The sequence below is a fragment of the Quercus robur genome, chromosome 11 (genome assembly GCF_932294415.1).
Source record: "Quercus robur chromosome 11, dhQueRobu3.1, whole genome shotgun sequence".
Taxonomy (NCBI): domain Eukaryota; kingdom Viridiplantae; phylum Streptophyta; class Magnoliopsida; order Fagales; family Fagaceae; genus Quercus; species Quercus robur.
In genome coordinates, this window is record NC_065544.1 from 31737849 (window position 1) to 31760089 (window position 22241).

Below are 22241 nucleotides of genomic sequence, written 5' to 3' on the forward strand. Positions count from 1 at the left end.
TTTGCGGAGTACAAAATCTAAGATCACCATGCATGAAAAATGGGCGATGTAAAAAATGATACCCAAAGCCTTTCTCACTAGAAACCTACCAAGGCAATGACTCATATTCTGTTTACAAACGATATGATACTAATAATGTCATGCCATTGAATGATCATTGTAGGATTATGGTAGACAACACATGGGTTGTTCCATATAATCCTTGGTTACTACTGAAATATAATTGCCATATTAATGTTGAAATATGTTGCAGTATCAAGAGTGTAAAGTACTTATATAAATATGTGTATAAAGGCCCAGATCGTGTCTCTATGGAAGTTAGACCAGACCCAAATTATGATGAGGTCCAACAGTACATTGATGCAAGATGGGTATGTGCTTCAGAGGCATGTTGGAAGATATTTTCTTTTCCTATGTATTGAATGTACCCTGCCGTTTTTCGTTTGCAAATTCATCTTCCAGATAGACAACAGGTACGTTTTAGACCACATGAACCTATTGCTAATGTTTTGGAGCGAAGTAAAAATACAATGCTCACTAAATTTTTTTTATATGAATATGATTGATCATGATGCATGAAATTATCTATATAGAGAGTTCCCTGAGCATTATTGTTGGGATTATAAAAATAAAACATGGACACGAAGAAGATCTCATAAAAAAGTAATGGGCAGGATATATACTGTTTCACCATTTGATGGAGAGAAGTTCAATCTGCATGTTCTTCTTAATCATGTCAAGGGGCCAACAGGATTTGATGATTTATTGATTGTGAATGGGATAACATATCCAACTTTTAAGCTAGCAGCTGAACAAAGGGGTTTACTACAGAATGATAACAGCATATGGCAGTGTCTGCTTGAGGCAAGAGACATTCAAATGCCGTCCGCTTTAAGAAGATTGTTTGCAAAAATATTGGTATTTTGTTTACAAATTAGAGTAAGAGAATTGTGGAATGAGTTCTATCCATATGTAGTAGAAGATTACCCATCAACATCTGTTACAACAGAGACACAAATAAACTTCTCAATGATTTAGAGGCATTACTCTTGCAACATGGAAAACATATAACAGAGTATGATTTGCCGATTTCAACTGGAGAATGTGGCAATAATTCAGCTGTACCAAGACTCATACAAGATGAGCTAACTATTCCTAATGTAGATGAAGAACTCACTTTAATTGAGAAGTTGAATAATGACTAGAGAGTTGCATATGAGACAATCATGACAGTTATTGATCGTAAGGAAAGCTTGATATTCTTCATCGATAGGCCAGGGGGAACTGGGAAAACATTTTTGTATCACATAATATTGGCAACCTTGAGAAAAGCCGGTCACAATGCAATTGCCACAGCTACATCTGGCATAGCAGCAACATTACTCCCTAGTGGAAGAACAACGCATTCCAGGTTTAAGATTCCTTTAACTCCCGATGCTTCATCTACTTGCTCAATAAGTAAACAATCAGACTTAGCTGAACTTATTAGACGTGCCACCATAATTATTTGGGATGAAGCCTCAATGGTAAATCGACGTGCACTCGGATCTTTAGATAGAACATTTAGAGATATAGCCTCTGAGCACGCGTTCACGCATGTACTCAGAGGCTCTTTTATTTTTTGTGTAAGGATTAATTTAGAGCATTTATTATAATTTAGGGTTACTACATTTTCCAATCACAAAAAAAAAAAAAAAAAAAAAAAAAAAAAAAAAAAAAACCTAGGGGTGTGATGAGTATTATGTGCAGTGAAATAATTTTTCATCACACCCCTAGGTTTTTTTTGTGATTGAAAAATATAGTAATCCCAAATTATAATAAATGCTCTAAATTAACCGCTACCCAAAAAATAGAAGAGCCTCTGAGCACTAAACCGAATGCTCATAGTATTACAAATTTAAATTGAAAAATTAACATAAATTTTAAAAAATAAGAACTCTCTACTCCAATGACTATAGCTCATCACTGACACCCTTCCATCTCTCTCACTACTATTAATGCTAACAACTATGTCGTTGATGATCAACTACAACACTGCCCGAGCTCAACATCTTTGGAGACAATGTTAGCCTCATTTTAAAAATGGGTCACTCACCTGAGAAATAATAAGAAAAATTTTAGACGTTTGCAAACCAAATATTTTTTACAAACTCCTAGAACACGTATTTAACCACAAAAGCAACAGACTCAACTCACCACATTCCCCAAATTATGAAATGTAGAAATATAAAAGAAAAAAAATGAAGAACAATTAGAGAAAATATATATATATATATTTAAAGCAAGAACCAATACCGTAAAATTAAAACAAAATAGATATTAAAGAGACTAAAAAAAATGAGAAGAGGTTGTTCGGTGGGAGGACATTACCAATTACCAAAGTCAAGTAGATGAGCGGATTCGGAATGGCTCTAGATCTAGACTCTAGAGTGGCAATAGAAAAGAAGAATGGCCTAGATCTGCTTTCTCTCCCCACTGGCCAAATCTCTTTTTGGCAGCCTCTTCTTCTCTCCACGTAAAAACAAAATAGATACAGAATAAAAAAGAGATGAGAAGAAAGTTCAATTTTTTAAATAAAAATTTTATTAGAGAAGAAAGTGCAGTTATTTTGCAGTATAGCTGCATAATAACTGATCAATAGTGGCTAGCGGAGAAAGTGTGAACTGCGAAGAAACTGAAAAGGAACTAATGACAAATGTATTTTACAATTAATTTGGTTTACAATTTGTTTTAAAAGGAAAAAAAAATTTGAGTTTAGTAATTGTATAGGTGGAAAACGTAGTTGGCAAATTAAAAGCAATTTTTCAGGAGTGAAACATGGTAAATCTAATCGGTTAAAAAAAGGGGAAAAATGATTTTGTTAATTAAAAAAGTTGAAAACGTTCAATCAAAATAAAATAAAATAAAAAGTGGAAAGTTATCAAAAAAAAAAAGGAAAACTAAAGTGAGAGAGAAATGGGGAAGTGGGAGAAAAAACTTTTTTTTTATTTTTTTAATTTATCTAAAAATTAGGGTTTTTTAAATTACTAATTTTACATGTTTAACCCTATAATTTTAGCCTTAGAATGAATTTGAGGGTATTTTGGGTATAAAAATTGAGGAATCCAAATAGGAAAAGCCCCTTAAATAGTAGTATAGATTATGGAAGTAAATTTACCTTTTGGTGGGAAGGTGCTAATTTTGGGTGGAGATTTTCGTCAAGTACTTCTGGTTGTTCCAAAGGGTATAAAGGCAAAAATGATTGATGCATGCATAGTCAAGTCCCCATTATGGAAAGATGTTAAAGTGTTACATTTGAAGCAGAATATGAGGTCTATCAACGATGAAGAGTTTGCTGAGTATATACAACACATTGGTGAATGGATTGAACCATATATAATGGATGATTTGATTAAACTACCCCTTTCAATGGCAATGCAATGGGAGGGTCAGCTTTCTATATACAACTTGATTGATCAAGTTTTTCCAAGTTTGCAAGAACATGCCAATGATGCAAGGTATATGGTTGATAGGGCTTTGCTAACACCTATAAATGATGTTGTTGAATAGCTTAATGCAAAGATAATTTCACAGTTTTCAAGAGATGAGTTTACGTTATATTCTTTTGATGAGGTTGAAGGAGATACTCAACATCTATATCAACAAGAATTCCTAAATTCTATATCTCCAGGGGGTTTACCACCACATATACTAAGGCTAAAAAAGGTGCTCCAATTATGTTGCTGCGCAATATAGATCCAAAAGCCAGATTATGTAATGGTAAAAGATTGATATGCCGGGGATGTTTTAACAACGTAATTGACGCTGAAATTTTGACTAGACAATATATGGGTATATGCGGTTTTTTTGCCAAGAATTCCTTTGAAGACAACAGAAAATGTACACCTGCCACTTGTAATGATCAGACGACAATTTCCTATACGTTTGAGCTTTGCACTTACAATAAATAAAGCACAAGGTCAGAAAATTCCAACTGTTGGAATTTATCTTCCTGATCATGTTTTTAGTCATGGCCAATTATATGTGGCGTTGTCAAGGGAAGTCTCCCAATCCACCACAAAACTATTGGTGCAAAAAGGAAGAACACTTGAGGAGGAAGGTGTTCACACAAGAAATATTGTGTATAAAGATGTTTTGTTCCCTGTAGAGAGGGAAAATTCCCGACCTATCACAAGCTGACATGTCACATTACCAAGTCCACAAAATATAGCCAATTACAAAGCACCATGTATTGCTGTTAGGTTTTGCTATCACTATTCAGAAGCCAACAAAAATTTGCCAAGTGTCATGCAAAAACCAATCACACATCAGCGCATGTGTAAGCGATGACACAAATAGCTTCGCACGTGTAAGCGATGACACAAGCGACCTCGCACATGTAAGCGATGACACAAGCGACCTCGCACATGTAAGCGATGACATAAGCGAACCAATCAGGCTGTGACATGTGTTACCAATCAAGCTCCGTCACGTGTCGCTCACCCACCCCCAAACTCCTATAAATAGAAGCCTTCCTGAGACATTCAAGAGGACCAAGATCCAGAGAACCAAGATTCAAAAGGACCAAGGTTCAGAAGTGAAAAAGCTCTGCTGGAATCAAGCCCTGAAGCCTCTAGGAACTTCAAGAACTTCAACCCCAAAATCGGAGAACATTCGAAGCAGAATCATCCAAACCATTTGTCTAGATCCTAAAGTTTGCGGGAATCAAGCTCAAAGGTCCGAAAACATTAACAAATCACAAATCAGTGAAGCTCTACGGATTCAAGCCTCCAAAGTCCCGAAGAACTTCCACCATAAACTTTCAAATACAAAGAACATTCGAAGCAAAATCATCCAAACTACCTGCCTAGATCTCAAAGGTCACTGGAATCAAGCTCAAAAGCCTCCAGAAACCTCAAACAACCACAAATCAGTGAAGTTCCACGGATTCAAGCCTCTAAAGCCCCGGAGAACTTCCACCACAAACCTTCGAAGACGAAGAACACGAAGAACGTGAAGAACAAAGGATTTCCAACAAGCTCATAGCCAGAGATTCATTGTAATTTTGTTCCAAAGATCTTCGATCCATTCTTCAGCCAAATTGAAGTACATTGGGTGTTCGAATCAAAATCACATTACTACAAATCCAATCAACAAGTCTTTTAAGGAGATCGAATCAGAGGATAACTCTTTTGTAATTACAGAGAATTGTACCACATAATCATCAATACAAATTCGCATTTTGTGAAACTATTTTACTTGTTTGATTTATTTCGAACCGAGAAATTTAGTCGCTTACAAATTCTGGCACGCCCGGTGGGACATCTCTGCCTCTCATCTCATTCTCCTTCAAAGAAAGAAAGAAATCTTCATCATCTTGCTACCAGCTCAAATGGCCTCTAGCAAGAACATTCAAGCTTCAACAATAGCTACTTCAATTAGACTTGGTACGGCTACCACCAACAACTGCATTGGTGTAATCAATTGTAGCCAACCCAAAGCAAACAATCAACTTCAATATCAAACAACCAAGGAAGCCAAGGTCCAGACAATCATCTCCTTAGACCCTCTTACAAGAAACAAGGTCATCAACAAGAACGTCTCCACCTTGGAACACCTCAAGTATGGGGGCAAATCCCCTTCTTCCTTCAGAAGAAGTTGGTCACACGATTTCTCTCCCACCGAAGGGAACCCAAAAGATGAGATTTCACGTGCTCACATCAAATCACTTTCTTCTCCATCATCTTGGGAAGTTGTGTCAGTCATGATGACTAACACCTCTACCATGGAAGAAAAGATGGCCGAAATGGAACAAAGGGTTGTCCTTCTCACAAAAGCACTTGAAGATAAGGACCTCCGAATTGCAACTTTGATGAACAAACTCGAAGTACAAGATCTTGGTGAATCAAGCCATGGTCATAAATTCACATCTACGAAGAATGACAAAGGGAGAGAAATAGAAAACACTCCCCGATGAGAACAATCTACTTCGGTTGCTTCGTTGTCAGTCCAACAATTACAAGACATGATAACAAATACCATCCGAGCACAATATGGAGGTTCTTCTACAAGTTCTCTCACATATTCAAAACCCTACACAAAGCGCATCGACAACATGAGAATGCCAAATGGGTATCAACCCTCCAAGTTCTTTCAGTTTGATGGCAAAGGAAATCCTAAGTAATACATTGCTCACTTTATAGAAACTTGTGAGAATGCAGGGACTCAAAGAGGTCTCCTTGTAAAGCAATTTGTTCGTTCGCTCAAGGGAAATGCCTTTGATTGGTATACAGACTTAGAAACTAAGTCAATCGACAGTTGGGAACAACTAGAAAGAGAGTTTCTCAACCGATTCTACAGCACACGGTGTATGGTAGGCATGATGGAGCTTACCAATACTAAACAGTGGCAGGATGAGCCCGTCGTTGATTATATCAATCGGTGGCGTTCTTTGAGTCTAGATTGCAAGGATAGACTTTTTGAAATATCTGTTGTAGAGATGTGCATCCAAGACATGCATTGGAGACTTTTTTACATCCTTCAAGGGATAAAACCTCGAACATTTGAAGAGTTAGCAACTCGTGCTCATGACATGGAGTTGAGCATTGCTAGCCGCGGAAGCACAAACCCTCCCATACTTGAGGAAAGCATAAAGGAAGTAAGGAGGAATGACAGGAATGCAAAAGTCAGCCTCAAAGACCCAATGGTTGTTAACACTGCCGAAATTAAGGTTCCAAGAAGAGGAGCAAATGCAAATGAAAAACGACTTGAAGGATGGCAAAAGAACGAGGTGGCATCGCTTGACTTTTAAGAAACGTGAGCAAAAAGTATATCCGTTCCCCGATGAAGATGTGCCAAACATCTTAGAACAACTATTGCAATTGAAGCTGATTGAATTGCCAGAATGCAAGCGGCCAGAAGACATGGGGAAATTTGATGACCCTAACTACTGCAAATATCATCGCATCATTGGCCACCCAATCCAAAAATGCTTTTTCTTCAAAGAACAAATCATGAAGCTTGCCAAAGAAAACAAGATTGATCTAAACTTTGATGAAGTTGTTGGGTCAAACCATGTGACCGTTGCTTGTGATGTACTTCCAACTCTCAAGCAGGGGGTAAACACTAACCAAGCTCACAAGTTGATCAACAATGATGATGCAAGGATCGGCTCCATCAATGGGAAGTTCCTTAAACACTTCTATGCTTGAACATCAAGGATTGCTCCTCGGTAAGAGCTTAAACTACCCACTGTAGCACTGCAAAAGTACATGATATCTTCCCATTACCCTTGAAAGCGTACCAATAAGGAAAAATTAATCCTACTCCATGTCACCAATTGCGAGTGTGGCGTAGCGGTTGGACGCCCGTGTTTCCCTTGAGGCCAAGGTTTCGGGTTCGATTAGTGGTGACACCCACTATTACACACTACGCCCCCCTTTTTGCAAAAAACACATAAAAAAATAAAATAAAACAAAACAAAACAAAACAAAAAACAAAAACAAAAATCTGTTGAACTACGTGATGACTTGATCCCTCTCAAGGGTACATAGGCAACTTAGTATCTTTTGCTAAGTTCAGTAACGCATTAAAAAAAAAAATTATCAAAAAAAAAAAAACAAAAAAATCATAAAAAAAAAAGATCATAAAAAAAGATCATCAAAAAAAAAAAAAAAAGGAAATCATCAAAAAAAAAAAATCTGTTGAACTACGTGATGACTTGATCCCTCTCCGGGGTACGTAGGCAGCTTAGTACTCGTCACTAAGTTCAGTCACATGAAAAGAAGAAGGATGACCAGTCCAACTTGAGGAGTTTTCCAACAGTCATCAATGCGCTTTTAAGGTCCCTTCGGTTGGCAAGGCATTGCTCAATAGGATGATCAAAGATCGACGTAGTAGAAAATGAAGACTGTAAGAAGTTGACGTTGCTTAACTTTCTTTGAAATGATGATAAACATAGGTTGATGCTTGGTTGTGGAGTAAAATAAAATCTCCAACCTCTTTTGCAAGAAATGAAGTCTTCATAGCATTGCTCATTTTCTGTGGCCATCCTCCCACATCTCTGAGGTATACTTTGCATCATTTATCTCCTGGGGGCATCTCCTTGTACCTTCCAAGTCTAGGCTACATCGTCTCTCTTCTATGTTGTGCCACTTCATAACTCTGAAATTAGAACCACATCATCTCCCTTTTGAGTGGTGTCATTTCACATCATGTCTCTGAAATCTGGATGACGTAAACTTCCTCCGGAATGATGATAAATTATATATCTGAAGTCGGTGTGGCATCATCTCTCCTCTACGAGCATGTTCGTGCAATATCAAAATTCTTGGTAGCATGTTTCAACATCTTCAAAATCTTGGTAAAATGCTCTGGCGTCTTCAAATGTTATGCACCCTTGATGTCTGAGTTATGTTGCCTCTAAAAAATTTGGTGCGACTTCAATACAAGTGCAGGTGTGAATGGAGTGTTGTGATGGCTTCATGACAAAAATGAAGTGTTGACGTAGCTTCATGGCATGGATGAATGTTGTCATGGCTTCAGTGCAAATGATGGTATGACTTCAATACAAGTGCAAGTGCGAATGGAGTGTTGTGATGGCTTCATGACAAAAATGAAGTGTTGACATGGCTTCATGGCAAAGATAAATGTTAGCATGGCTTCAAGGTAAAGATTCTTGATGTCTGGCTACAGTGCTATACGCCCTTGATGTTTGAGCGATGTTACCTCTGAAAAATTGCTTTATAACAAAGATGAACGTTAGTACAGCTTCGGTGAGAATAAAGTGTTGACATAGCTTCAATGGCAATGTGGAGTGTTGACATGGCTTCATAAATGTTGACATGACTTATGTGCAAATGAAGTTTCGACGTGGCTTCATGAATGTTGTCACAACTTCGGCGAATGAAGTGTTGACGTAGCTTCAATGGCAAAGATGCAATGTTGGCATGGCCTCGGTATAAATGAAGTGTTGACGTGGTTTCATGGTAAAGATGAATGTTGTCACGGTTTCGACATGGATGAAGTGTAGATGTGGCCTCAATGCAAATAAAATGTCGAGACAGCTTTATGACAAAGATGAATGTTGGCACGAATGAAGTGTTGACGTTGCTTCATGACAAAGTTGAATGTTGGCATGGCTTCAATACAAGGACAGATGCTGGCACGGCTTCGTGGTAAAAACTCTTGATGCGGCTACGTTGCAAAGGCTCTTGAAATGGCTGTGTTGAAAAGACAAGTGTTGGTGCAGCTTAATTGCCAAGGAAAGCATGCTGCATAACAAAAACAAGCAACAACAAAGAGATTATCAGAAGAAAATCTCATGGCACGTCTAAATAAATAAATAAATAAATCAAAGAGAGAGCTTCATTTCTAATCACTAGCCTGTCAAAAAAAAAAAAAAAGGTTAGTACAAACAAAGCATTAAAAAAAAAAAAAAAAATCTCTACATAATTTCTCTACACTTAAAGTATCATACTACCCACTGAAGGCTATTTGTACAACTCAATATATGCCCCGAATGGCCTTATATAGAGATTTGTGGAGCTCAAAGTCAAATTTTGCAAACACTCAAGGTCAAGGAAGTCTGCACCAAACCTTGAAAAGAAAAGGGCGCTCATAAATGTATCATGCTGTCAGAAAGAAAATAGTACACTAGACCTCAGAAACAACCTGCAAAGAGGAAAAACTATGGCACTAGACTGTGAATGAGGTTCTAGGTCGGCAAAGGGAAGTTTCTTATTCTACTGTGTCACCAACCCCTTTGAGAACAGCAGAGACACTTATTGGTTACCTAGAACCACTCCCTACCTGGATTGTCAAATGTTGTCAGAATGGCCACCACCAAAGTAGACCAAGGTGGCAATGACTCCAACGAGGTCTGCAGTCTTCCATTCTAGATTTCTGCAATCTCTGACAGGATTTCACAAAAAAATCAACCCACAGAAATCTTCTAAGGACTTTGATGTACAAAACCCAGAAGGATCTTCAGCGACGTAGCCACCATGCACCGCCACAAACTCCTAAACGTCCCGCGGGTTTCTCGTTCAAATCTGCACAAGTCTAAGAAAATTTTCACAAAACGGGTGCCACCACTAGATCCATCGGCCCACGATCTACAGAACCCAAAAATTTCAAGCCCAGAAACGGCTGCATCCGCCTCCATGCGCCGCCACAGACTAGCGACGATCCGCGGCCTAGTCCTTCAAATCTGTGCAAATCTGCCCATGATTTTGGAAAACTGACTAGACCATGGTCTTCTACGGCCTTGGATCAACAAAACCCAAGAATTTCAGGCCCAAAACCCTAGGTACGCGCCTCCACGCGCCGCCAAAAGGATTCGGCGGTGCTGCCTTCAGTTTCATGCGCCGATAAGGACAGCCAGCGCTCGCACGTGCCGCACGTGCCCTCAGCCCTATGACGTCATGGATGACGTCATCCTCCACACCTGCTGACTCGTTGGTCCAGATTTGACCCGGACCGACCCGGTTTGACACGGATCCGAACCGCCTGCAAAAAAAAAAAAAAAAAAAAAAAAGAGTGAGAGAAAATACTTTGACCAAGTAGACCTTTGACCTTGACCCAAAAATCAAAATTTTCAATACGGACCTGTCCCACGCAATTTTTTGAGTACATTCCAATTTTGGGACCCGTTTCTTCATTCGAAGCTTAGAAATTGTGCAAATGTCCAATTTCCAAAAAGTTGACCTTTGTGCAAATGTTGACCAAATGTCAAAATTTTTAAGATGGACCTATCTTGCTCAATTTTTCACGTACATTCCGATTTTGGAGTCTGTTCCGTCATTTGAGACTCGAAAATTGCAAAAATGACTCAATTCCAAGTGTTCAAAACTTAGGCTCTTAAGATCAAAATTTGAGATTCATCCATTTAATTGGGATCCTTTCAAGGTTAATCTCCAGACTTCATCAAGACTTCCCTTTCAAAGTACAAATGAACTCTCACGAGTGTGTCTTGAAATTACACTGGGTCATTAGTTTAACTTGCTATTCCCGTTCTGTGCCTACCAGTCTCCAACTTACCATTCCCGTTCGGTGCCTACTATTCCCACCTACCGTTCCCATCTACCGTTCTCACCAAAAATTCTCAACTACCATTCTCAACTACCTATCTACCATTCTTCATCTCTCTACTATAAATAGGAGGGCCGGGTTCATCAAAAACTCATCAAAAAAAAAAAAAAAAAAACAAAACAAAAACACTGAATCATGAAATGAAGATTTGCTTCTTTCAGATTTTCGAGTCCTCCTTTTCATAGCCATTTCTCACTATGGCCTCATCATTCTCAACACCTAGCAACCGATTTTGCTTCATGATCAGTTTGAGATCAACCCTCTCATGGTTCGGTCGAAACCCTATTTACAACATTATTGCAGTTTTAAGATCCAAACAAACTTTGTTTCTCCACTTAACGACCACTTTTGTCCATAAAATTACTCATAACAAGGCCTACATCGTCCTCCCATGCTTCCGTGGACTTGGTTGGCCAAGAAACCCAAGTCCAGCGGACACGTCTGTTCCTAACCTCAGGGCTCCTGTAGTCTCTTTCCAATTGCTTGGTCTTCCAACAGAAGCAATGGTTTCTGAACAAACAGCAACTTGACTGGTTTCTAAGACCAGAATCACAAGTTAACTCCATCTTTCATTTTTCTATGCTTTTCCAACAAGTGGCAGTAGGTGAAGATGGTAAAAAGTGTTGGGGTATCCTACAAATTGTCTTCCATCCAACACTTAAAACAACCTCCAAGGCACTAGCTCATCAGAATTCAGCCTTTGGTGCCGGTAAATGGTCACCAAAGCCTTATTCCATGACCTTACCACTATGGGACCCAAAGGTCATTGTTGCTGGTACCTCAAAACTCACTTTCTGGAATTACTCCAACTTAAAATCAGCTTGAAGAATTTCAGAAGGTACTCTTCTGAAATTACTTCAACTTAACGTCCGTCGGCATGGTCCCATCACACAGGCACATTCAATTACTAGCCATCGGACCTCATTCAGCATGCAATCAGTCCCATATCCAAAGGTGTACTTCCCATAAACATCTACACTAGAAGTTCCCCAACATACAGGGCCAGCACCATGGTGGCATATGTTTTGCCCATTTGCTTTGCTTCATCTCCGTCTTCTTCATTGCCACCACCAGCATACTCAGAATCCATAAGCTTCTGAAATTACCTCAACTTAACTTGAGTGATACAATTACACACGCACATTCAACCACTTTCCCACATGCCCTCACTGTAATCCAAAGCATGATCTTCTGAAATAACTTCACCAGAAGTTCTTAAGAACACGAGGTTATCCCCATGACTTTGCATGTTGTATCCAGCCACCATTCTCTCATCTTCCCCATCTTCTATACCCTGTGATCGCCGCCAACGATCCAAAATACTCTCCTGAAATTACTTCAACTTAACCTCTGCTGAGAAGGCTCCATCATGCGAGTACATTCAAGTACTCGTAGACCCTTTTTCGGTCTCATCAAAGCTTTTCATATGGGTGGGTCTACTCTTCGAAAATTATCTCATCCTGTTGAAAGCTCCACCACCTTCAACTACTTCACTTAAAGAGTTAAGTACCAAAAATCCATTTTTCGAAACTCATTCCCACACCACACTCCGAGATTGTGTGCGTGAACGAGTCTCGAGGGGGCATTTGTAGAGAGGGAAAATTCTCGACCTATCACAAGCTGACATGTCACATTACCAAGTCCACAAAATACAGCCAATTACAAAGCACCATGTATTGCTGCTAGGTTTTGCTATCACTATTCAAAAGCCAACAGAAATTTGCCAAGTGTCATGCAAAAACCAATCACACATCAACGCACGTGTAAGCGGTGACACAAACAGCTTCGCACGTGTAAGCGATGACACAAGCGACCTTGCACGTGTAAGCGATGACATAAGCGAACCAATCAGGCTGTGACATGTGTTACCAATCAAGCTCTGCCACGTGTCGCTCACCCACCCCCAAACTCCTATAAATAGAAGCCTTCCTGAGACATTCAGGAGGACCAAGATCCAGAGGACCAAGATTCAAAAGGACCAAGGTTCAAAAGTGAAAAAGCTCTGTTGGAATCAAGCCCTGAAGCCTCCAAGAACTTCAAGAACTTTAACCCCAAAATCGGAGAACATTCAAAGCAGAATCATCCAAACCATCTGCCTAGATCCTAAAGTTTGCGGGAATCAAGCTCAAAGGTCCGAAAACATCAACAAATCACAAATCAGGGAAACTCTACGGATTCAAGCCTCCAAAGCCCCGAAGAACTTCCACCATAAACTTTCGAATACAAAGAACATTCGAAGTAGAATCATCCAAACTACCTGCCTAGATCTCAAAGGTCACTGGAATCAAGCTCAAAAGCCTCCAGAAACCTCAAACAACCACAAATCAGTGAAGTTCCCCGGATTCAAGCCTTTAAAGCCCCGGAGAACTTCCATCACAAACCTTCGAAGATGAAGAACACGAAGAACGTGAAGAACAAAGGATTTCCAACAAGCTCATAGCCAGAGATTCATTGTAATTCTGTTCCAAAGATCTTTAATCCATTCTTCAGCCAAATTGAAGTACAATGGGTGTTCGAATCAAAATCACATTACTACAAATCCAATCAACAAGTCTTTTAAGGAGATCAAATCAGAGGATAACTCTTTTGTAATTACAGAGAATTGTACCACACAATCATCAATACAAATTCGCATTTTGTGAAACTATTTTACTTGTTTGATTTATTTCGAACCGAGAAATTTAGTCGCTTACATTCCCTTCATCATAGGTATTAATTAACAATTGAAAAGAACTGTCTTACCTATAGATTTATTTTAATAATTTACAAATTTTAATGGTTATGCTATCTTCGTTTTAATATTTCATTTCTTGAAGTTTTTTATATATACAATTAATTGGTAACAGGAAGGATGGCCAACTCAAATGTGAGGATTGAGTCCACTATGCTAAATAATGGAGTGCATGCTGTTCCTACTGCTCATTGGGAGAAGTGGAAGGATGATCAATCAATATCGAACATGGAGGCCATTGATAACAAGGTATATTTCATTTTAATGATATCTTTAATCAGCATCCCTTTCTATTGTTTTATCAAAATTAATATTAAAAATGTCATGCTACGTATGGGTTAGATTCGAAAATTGCAAATTTATTCACCTGGTTGGGGATTCACTGTTCGAGCTGACAAGAAAGAGCTTTGAAAAGAAGTGAAACGAGTTTTAGAGTCACAAGAATAGGAAAGGTGTGTTACGCTATTTTTTAAAATAGGAGAATAACTAAATGATAATCTTAATATACAAACATTTTTTTTTTTCCTTTATTTTGAATTTTCAAGAACAAAGACGAACAAAAAATCACTGTCAAGAGCAATGAGGTTTCCAACATCCATAAGAATAAAGACAAAGGAAAAATGAAGGATGTTGTGATCTCTAACACTTATGCCAACAAAGACAAACAGAGAATGAAAATCAAGGACAATGTGGTTTCCAACATCCAAGAGCAAAAAAAGATACGAAGAAAAAAAAACCAAGAACGATGCAATCTTCAACACCCAAAACAGTAAAGACAAACAGAAAATGAGAGTCAAGGACGATGCGATAATAAAACAAGTACAAATCATTACCACGTCTACTTTTTCTTTTCTTTTTTTAAAAAAAAAAAAAAAAAAAAAAAAAACTTCATTACATAGTTTTTATATAAATTTTTTTTTTAAAAAAAAAAAATTGGAAATTAAATGATAGTTCTTCAAGTCCCAAGCTGAAGTAGACCATTTCACATACATGGAGCTATGCAATATCATAACAAGGTTAGTTCAAATATTTCATCTTACAAGTTTATGTTTGATGTTTATTGTGGTGATCATTATTATGTACGTTTTAAAGTCTCTATTAATAACACAAACTAACACATTTTGTATCATAGGTTCATGGCAAATATTGCTGGAAAGCAATTAGATTGTGAAACAAATAGCATTGCCCCACCAACTTCTCCACCGTAGCCGGCATAATATTAATAAGTTCACCTATTCCAGATGTAGTGCATTATTTTACAGTTTTACCTGATGTAAATATTTCAGTTTTCTACATTGATCCATCAACTTCTTCATAATAGCTTTTGTAAAGGTCATCACATGTATTTTGTAAATAGTTTTATTGTTACAATTTTTTATTATGCATTTTCAATATATGCACTATTTATAAGATTTATTCAGATGATCTTTTTTTTTTCCTCCCCCTAAAGGTTAATACTAAATTATTGCATCAGCTTCCAATCAATAACACGTTGGTTACTACAAATATATAATAAAAAAAAAAAAGTTGGCAAAAATGGATAATAATTACGGAATAGTAGCCTTTGTGCACGCGCGTGAGCGCATGCTCAGAGGCTCTTCTATTTTTTGGGTAAGAGTTAATTTAGAGCATTTATTATAATTTGGGATTACTACATTTTCCAATCACAAAAAAAAACCTAGGGGTGTGATGAGTGTCATGTGTGGAGAAATAATTTTCCAATCACAATAATTTTTCATCACAAAAAAATCTAGGGGTGTGATTGGAAAATTATTTCTCCACACATGACACTCATCACACCCCTAAATTTTTTTTTGTGATTGGAAAATATAGTAATCCCAAATTATAATAAATGCTCTAAATTAACTCTTATCCAAAAAATAAAAAAGCCTCTGAGCATGCACGTGAGCGCATGCTCAGAGGCTAGTATATATATGAAACTCTTAAAAGTAACCCTAATTCTTGTTAAGCAAGAAATAATGCTAAAAATGGGAAAAATCCCACAAAAACTGTAAAATTGATAAACTAACGTAAGCTAATATTAAGGGATTTTATTCTGACTTTTTATTCTAAAGTTAATAAAAAAAAACATTATCCCAAAAAAAGAAAATATTTAGAATATCATAGGTTACGACCATAATGCATTAGTTTTAAGCTCTACTGGCTATGAGGATTTCTATTATATTTTTTTTTCACCATTCGAGCATCTTGGATGCCTTGCAATTTAAGAGCTTCTTGGGTTGCCCATTCTACGATATATTTCTATGCTACTGCAATATATTTAGACCTAACTAGATGGGTTTCCAACCTATTGATGCCTTTATTAATTGTGGTAGTAGAACTACTACGAATGCAACATAATTGCAGCTATAGTTTAAGGTTTGAGAAAATAAAAATAATACCTTGTATCTGATTAGGGTTTAAGAGAATTAAATTAGACATGTCAGAATGAAAAACCACAAAGAAAAAAAAAACCTTTTGCATAAAAAAAATTAGTATAATAATCTGAGAACATGTCGGTGGTTTCTAACAAGGTTTTTGGTAAAATATAAGCTGAAGAAGAAAAAAGGAAGAAATTTTATTTTATTTTGTTAAAAAGAAAAGGCAAGCAAAACGATACTATTGGTACCTAAAGTTTACTTAACTGCTGTTAGTGGTGTTATTTATGTGGCTAACAGAATAGTGACCTAGCAATTTTTTTTAATGATGTAGCAATTTTTTTAATAAAAAAGTTACAATATTTTTTACACGTAAGAACCACGACCCAATTCCAAATTAAATCTGAAAATTGATATCCCAACCCGGATCCAAATTAAATCCCATCCTTATCTAATTCTGAAATTAAAACTGAAACGTACGAGAAGGTGGCCTAGCCCGCAACACCGCCTCCCTCTGCCAGTGAAAGTGGCGTCCTCACTCCACACCCTAGCTTTTCTCTTCAAGTTTCCATTTGTCGCTCAAATTATAGTACCGATTAATTGAATGCATCTCATCTGTAGTTTAACAAAGTGATAAGTAACGAAGAACCTTATGACTCAATGTCCAATCCCAATATTGGTTTTTGTGTGAAACTTATTAACTTTCCAAGAACAAATAAACACCAACTACCATAGGATTAGCAAAACTACTAGACAAAGGACACCAACTAAATTGAACCCCAAATAGATATTGCCCCACAAAAAATTAAAGCTTTAACATCATCAGCAACCAAATATTAAATTGTATACGCTTGGTCCCAAAAGTGTCCAACCTATCAAAGACACAAACACAAACAAAAAAAGAAATTCATACACAGTCATACACATTGGGTCTAATTGGGTTGCACAACTACTAAGAGAGAATAAAAGTGTAATAGTTGAGATGAGTTGGCTAGAGCTGGGAGGAGGGAGTGACGATGAGTGTGTGGGAGAGGCTTTGCCAATAGTGGCAGTGGTTGTCGCTTGGAGAAGGATGGGTCGCGTGGAGGGCGAAGCCACCTCTTCGGTTGAGGGAGGTAGTGTTGCGGGCTAGACCACCTTCTCTCTCATGAGTTTCAGTTTCAAAATTCGATTAGGGATGGGGATATTTGGAACCAGGTTGGGATTTCAATTTTCAGATTTGATTTGGAACTCGGTCTATTTGGTTCTTACATGTAAAAAATATTGCAACTTTTTTATTTTAAAAAATTGCCACATCATTAAAAGAATGCTAAGTCACTATTCTGTTAGGTATATAAGCACCACCATTAACAGCTGTTAACAAAAAGACTAATACAACTCATTTTTAAAACTTAAAGCAACAGTAGTGCTTACTTGAAACTTCACGGATTGATTGCGCTCACAGGATAAATTTTAGAGACTACCAGTGTAGTTTCACATATTTGAGGAATTTTTTTTTTTTTTTGGGAGGAAAACTTGAAAAAAAAAAGGTCTTAATGAGTTTTGATTTATTATTGATGGTGCTTCAAATCAGTAAGGTGGAATGGCCTGGCTTCGGTGGGCTGTTCAAGCGGTTGATGGCCTGCAAGGAAGAGAATGCGATCAAAGAGGAGACCGGAGAAGACCGGTCGAACCCCCTCCGATGAAAAAGTTAGATTTGTAGAGTAAGTTCCAAGTGTTTTGGAAATGTGTCTGAAAGAAAAGACTTACCCCTGTCGGGTCCAGACCGGTCCCTTATATAGGGAGCCTGGGGCGGTTATTTGTTCAATAACCTCCCCAGGTTTTGTGGAATCCAACAACTCCGGAGTTAACTCCCTCAACGGATATAAAATGGTAACTGCTAAATGGAAGTTAACTTATTCGAAGGGTTTGTCGAGATAGTTGAGGGTTGCTGAAAGTCTAAGTGTTGAGGTTTCGTCCGTCTGGTGTAGGGTGGTTTAGTCGTCCAAGGATATTTGACGATTTCTCATGGACGAACCTTATGGACGATCCTGTCGTCCATGGGAGACTTAAACTTATGGAGTGGTGCTATTATTTAATGGACGTTTCTCCTAATTCTGGGTTGACTCTTGGTTCAACCTGCGCTGTAGGTTCTGGACGAACCCTTTGGACGAGCTGGAGATGGATTATTTTCCGCTTCTCTATCAATTATTATTATTATTATTATTATTATTATTATTATTACTACTTTAATTCAATTAATAAAGTCTCTTATGGTCAAAAGTCTTTCTAAAAAGGCAAATTATTATTTTAATTCAAAAATTGAGCCTGAGTGCCAAAGGTCTTGTAGCTGAATTGACACTTCCCCATGTACAAAGTGCTTAGGGGTCTAGGGGGGAAAGGGTTCAAACTACGGGGTTAAGTATGTTGTAATTATTTCTCAAAAAAAAAAAAATTTGAGCCTGGGTGCAATATCGAATGTCTTCCACCAAAAAAAAAAAAAAAAAAAAAAAAAAACAGGTATTGAGATTTAATTAAGTTTGGGATTTAAACTCTTCATACTACATAAAATATAGTAGAAGAAACTCATGTTATTTGCAAGAAAGAATCTCATATAAAAACACACATAGAGAGAGAAAACTTGCATAGGGAAGAGTAAAAAAGAACAGCAGCAGAAGCATATTGTTGCAAACCCTGAATTCAATAAGAACCAGAGAATGAAAACCATGTAGTAATAAAATGCATGAGAGAGAGAGAGAGAGAGAGAGAGAGAGAGAGTACCAAGGGATTTGAAACACTGGAAGAAAAAAATAACGAAAAGAGATTGAAAAGCAGTATCATGAGTAGAGGCAAAACATAAATAATATATGGGTTATGCTAACGAGTGCCCTCATTAATAATCCATTTTAAGAAAGTTTTGATACAACTTTTATGGGAAATGAAAAAAACTGTCAAAATATTAATTACTTTTTTTTTCACTTCCTATAAAAACTTTCATTAAATGGATTATTAACTAGTGCCCTTAGGGCACTCATTAGCATTTCCCATAATATATATAGAATGAGACACTCTTTACATTTCTTTCAAAACATTTTTCAAAATATAACTTTTTTTTTTTTTTACAATGAAAAGTGCATTAAGTACTATTTATATGTAAAAAAGAAATTGAGAATTAAAAATAGTTTGGCAAGGGTTTTGAGAGAGAGATTTGGGAATTTTAATGGTGGTGAGGGATTTTGGAATTGGAGCTTGGTCGGTATAGATAGAAAACTAAACGGTGGTAATAAATGTGACTGTTGGTTTTTGAAATGTGCATGAAATTAATTTAGTATTTTATAGGAACATAGTATATCGTACCAAAGGCTAAATTGCTCTCACTGTCCCCCTTTGATGTGTGTTTTGTCTAATTATATTATGTGCAGAGAGAGCCAACAATTTTTGTTCAAATGTAAAAAATTTTGGGCAGAAGAAATGAACTCGTATCTCACTTTTAATCGCGTGTTGCCATCGCAACGGGGCAAGTGTGCAATGGAGGCATTCAATCTGAGTCGAGTTTGTGAAATTTTTAATGATAAGGCAGTGGTGGCTATAGGAATTTTGTTTAGGGAGGTCATTAAAAAACTTAAATGAAAAAAAATTAATAAAAAGAGAACTTGAATATATCGAGTTATCGACCAAAAAAAAAAAAAAAAGCTTTACAATTTTCTTCTACAAGTTTTCAAATTTTGAATTGTTACATGATAATTCATTATGAGTATTTATTGCCATTGTGGGTAGCTATGACCATTTTATTTTGTTAAATTTGTCTAACATTTTTATTTTTATTTTATGCAATTGTTATTATCTATTTGTCTTTGCTTTTATGAAAATATTTAAAACTAAATGAATAAACTCAACTCATTGGCTTTGTATTAATTATTGACTCACACAACCACACTCATTTATACATAAATAATATACTACGTGTTTATTTAACCAATCAAATACTTGAACAATCACTAACTTTACAATTTTTTTTTTCTTGAATTTTTCTGACTTTTTAACAAAAAGTTATTATAACATAATAACAATACACACATATGCAACAAACCCTCTCTATTTCCTAATTACTAAATTATATAAAGTTATATTATATTTAAGGTCATGTTAATGAATGCCTTTAAGACAATTGTTATATTTCCCATGGAAGTGGTGTCAAAACATTTTCCTTATATTTATACTATACACACAAACTTCCACACACATCATTATTTACACAAATAACATTATAAAAAAAAAGTAATGCACATAATCAATATTCGACACACACACATATAATATAAATTTATAATAAAGAGTGACACTTACTCTTTACAATTCACAAACACTTGAAGTTCGTTTGGTAATGTTGTTCTAGTAACATTGTTTAAGTATTGTGGAAATACATGTTATGTTATTTAAACAACGAAAACTGTTATTTAAACAACATAGCCAAACAGGCCTTACTTTTACTTTTAGAGTTGAAAATACTTGTAATAAAGGTGTATAAAATTTAAGTCAAGGTGTGCATAAATAATATTTTTTAAAATAAATTAAAGTATTAAACTAACAAAAAAATTATGTTATATATATATATATATAAATATATATATATATATATATAATTGAAGTCACGAGGTTCATTTGAACCCCCTGAACAAAGTGTAGCGCCGCCCCTGTGATAAGAAAGGGTCCTATTAATGGATACCCTTATTAAAGCATTTGTTAATGAACAATTTTAGTTAATACAACTTTTGTGATAAATATAAAAAGTTGTCAAAAAAACTTCTTTTCCTAAAAAAAATTCTTAAAAACTAATGCCCTTAGGATATTCTTTAACTTTTTCCATAAAAGAAATATATATACATATATATTATACACATTGATATATACATACATATTTTTTTTTAAACAATATTTTAGTGAAAACCAGAGGAGGAACTAGGGGCAAGAGGGGGCAATTGCCCTCTAACTCCTAAAAATTCTCATATATGCTAGAATTTAGGAAGTAATAACCAAGGTTATCAATTCCGTACCGTACTGGCCGGAATATACCGTATCGGCCAGGAATCCGGTACACTCGACCCCCCTGTTTCGTACCGAAAAAAATACCGGCCGTACCGGCCAATTTCGGGCAATACCGGCCGGTACAGAAAAAAGTTTTTTTTTTTTTTTTTTTTTAAGTTTTGTAATTTTTGAATTTTTGTTAGGATAGAATGGTAACTTATTTGTATTAACTTATGAGTATTATTTGTTTTTTTAGTATGCAATGATAACTTTTAAGCTTTCTATTTTATTTTTTTATTTTTTTTCCCTTTTAATTGATACTAAAGTCTAAAACCATGAATAATTAGTTCTGAATTGAGGAAATGTTTTATGGTAAACTTTTATATTTATTATAATATATATGTACACAGACACATACATACACACACACACATATATATATATATATATTTATAAATATAAAAAATAGTGGTAAACCCGAAACAGTACACCGGTATTGACCGGTATCCGAAATATATCGTACCGGTGGCCAAACCGGTACGGTATTGACATCCTTGGTAATAACTCTATTCAACCGGAAATATAAGGAAGTAGGAAATGCTTTGATCATCTTGACACGAAAGAAAAACAAAACAAAAGGCAGTTCTTTAGAAGGAAAGCGTTACGATACCCAAAAAAAGGTAAAAAAAAACTTCCCATACACAGTTACACACTTTGATTTTGTTTTATCTTGGACCTATTCACAGAATCATATTCAGCACTTAGCAAAAGCCCAAAAGATAACGACACTTTTGTGTTTATCCTTTCGTATTTTTTTTTCTTTTTTGTTTCAAGGGCATTTAAATTGATAGTCTTATATTTTATACAGATTTTTTTTTTTTTTTGGAAAAAAAAAAAAAAAAAAAAAAAAAATTATGTCCTTGTACGGTAATAAAACTATAATAAAGCCTCCATTATTTTTTTTTCTCCTCCATCTATTGACTTCTCAATTATGAGAAAAGAAGGAAGGCCTTGATGCCAAGTTGTTCAAGAATAGTGGAATAGAAATTTGAATAATC

General features: G+C 36.2%; 1 protein-coding gene across 1 annotated transcript; it reads left to right on the top strand.

Moving 5' to 3' along the window:
* The first annotated feature begins 1226 nt into the window (after positions 1-1226).
* LOC126704957 (uncharacterized) lies at positions 1227-3549 on the top strand. Its single transcript, XM_050403933.1, has 2 exons — positions 1227-1526; positions 3172-3549. Exons 1-2 carry the CDS (start codon positions 1227-1229, stop codon positions 3547-3549), a joined length of 678 nt encoding a protein of 225 aa, XP_050259890.1.
* The last annotated feature ends 18692 nt before the right edge of the window (positions 3550-22241 follow it).

Coding starts and splice junctions, on each gene's coding strand:
- LOC126704957 (XM_050403933.1), top strand. CDS start 1,227: ATGACAGTTATTGATCGTAAGGAAAGCTTGATATTCTTCATCGATAGG. Junction 1,527..3,171: donor TTTGGGATGAAGCCTCAATG/GTAAATCGACGT, acceptor TTTGGTGGGAAG/GTGCTAATTTTGGGTGGAGA.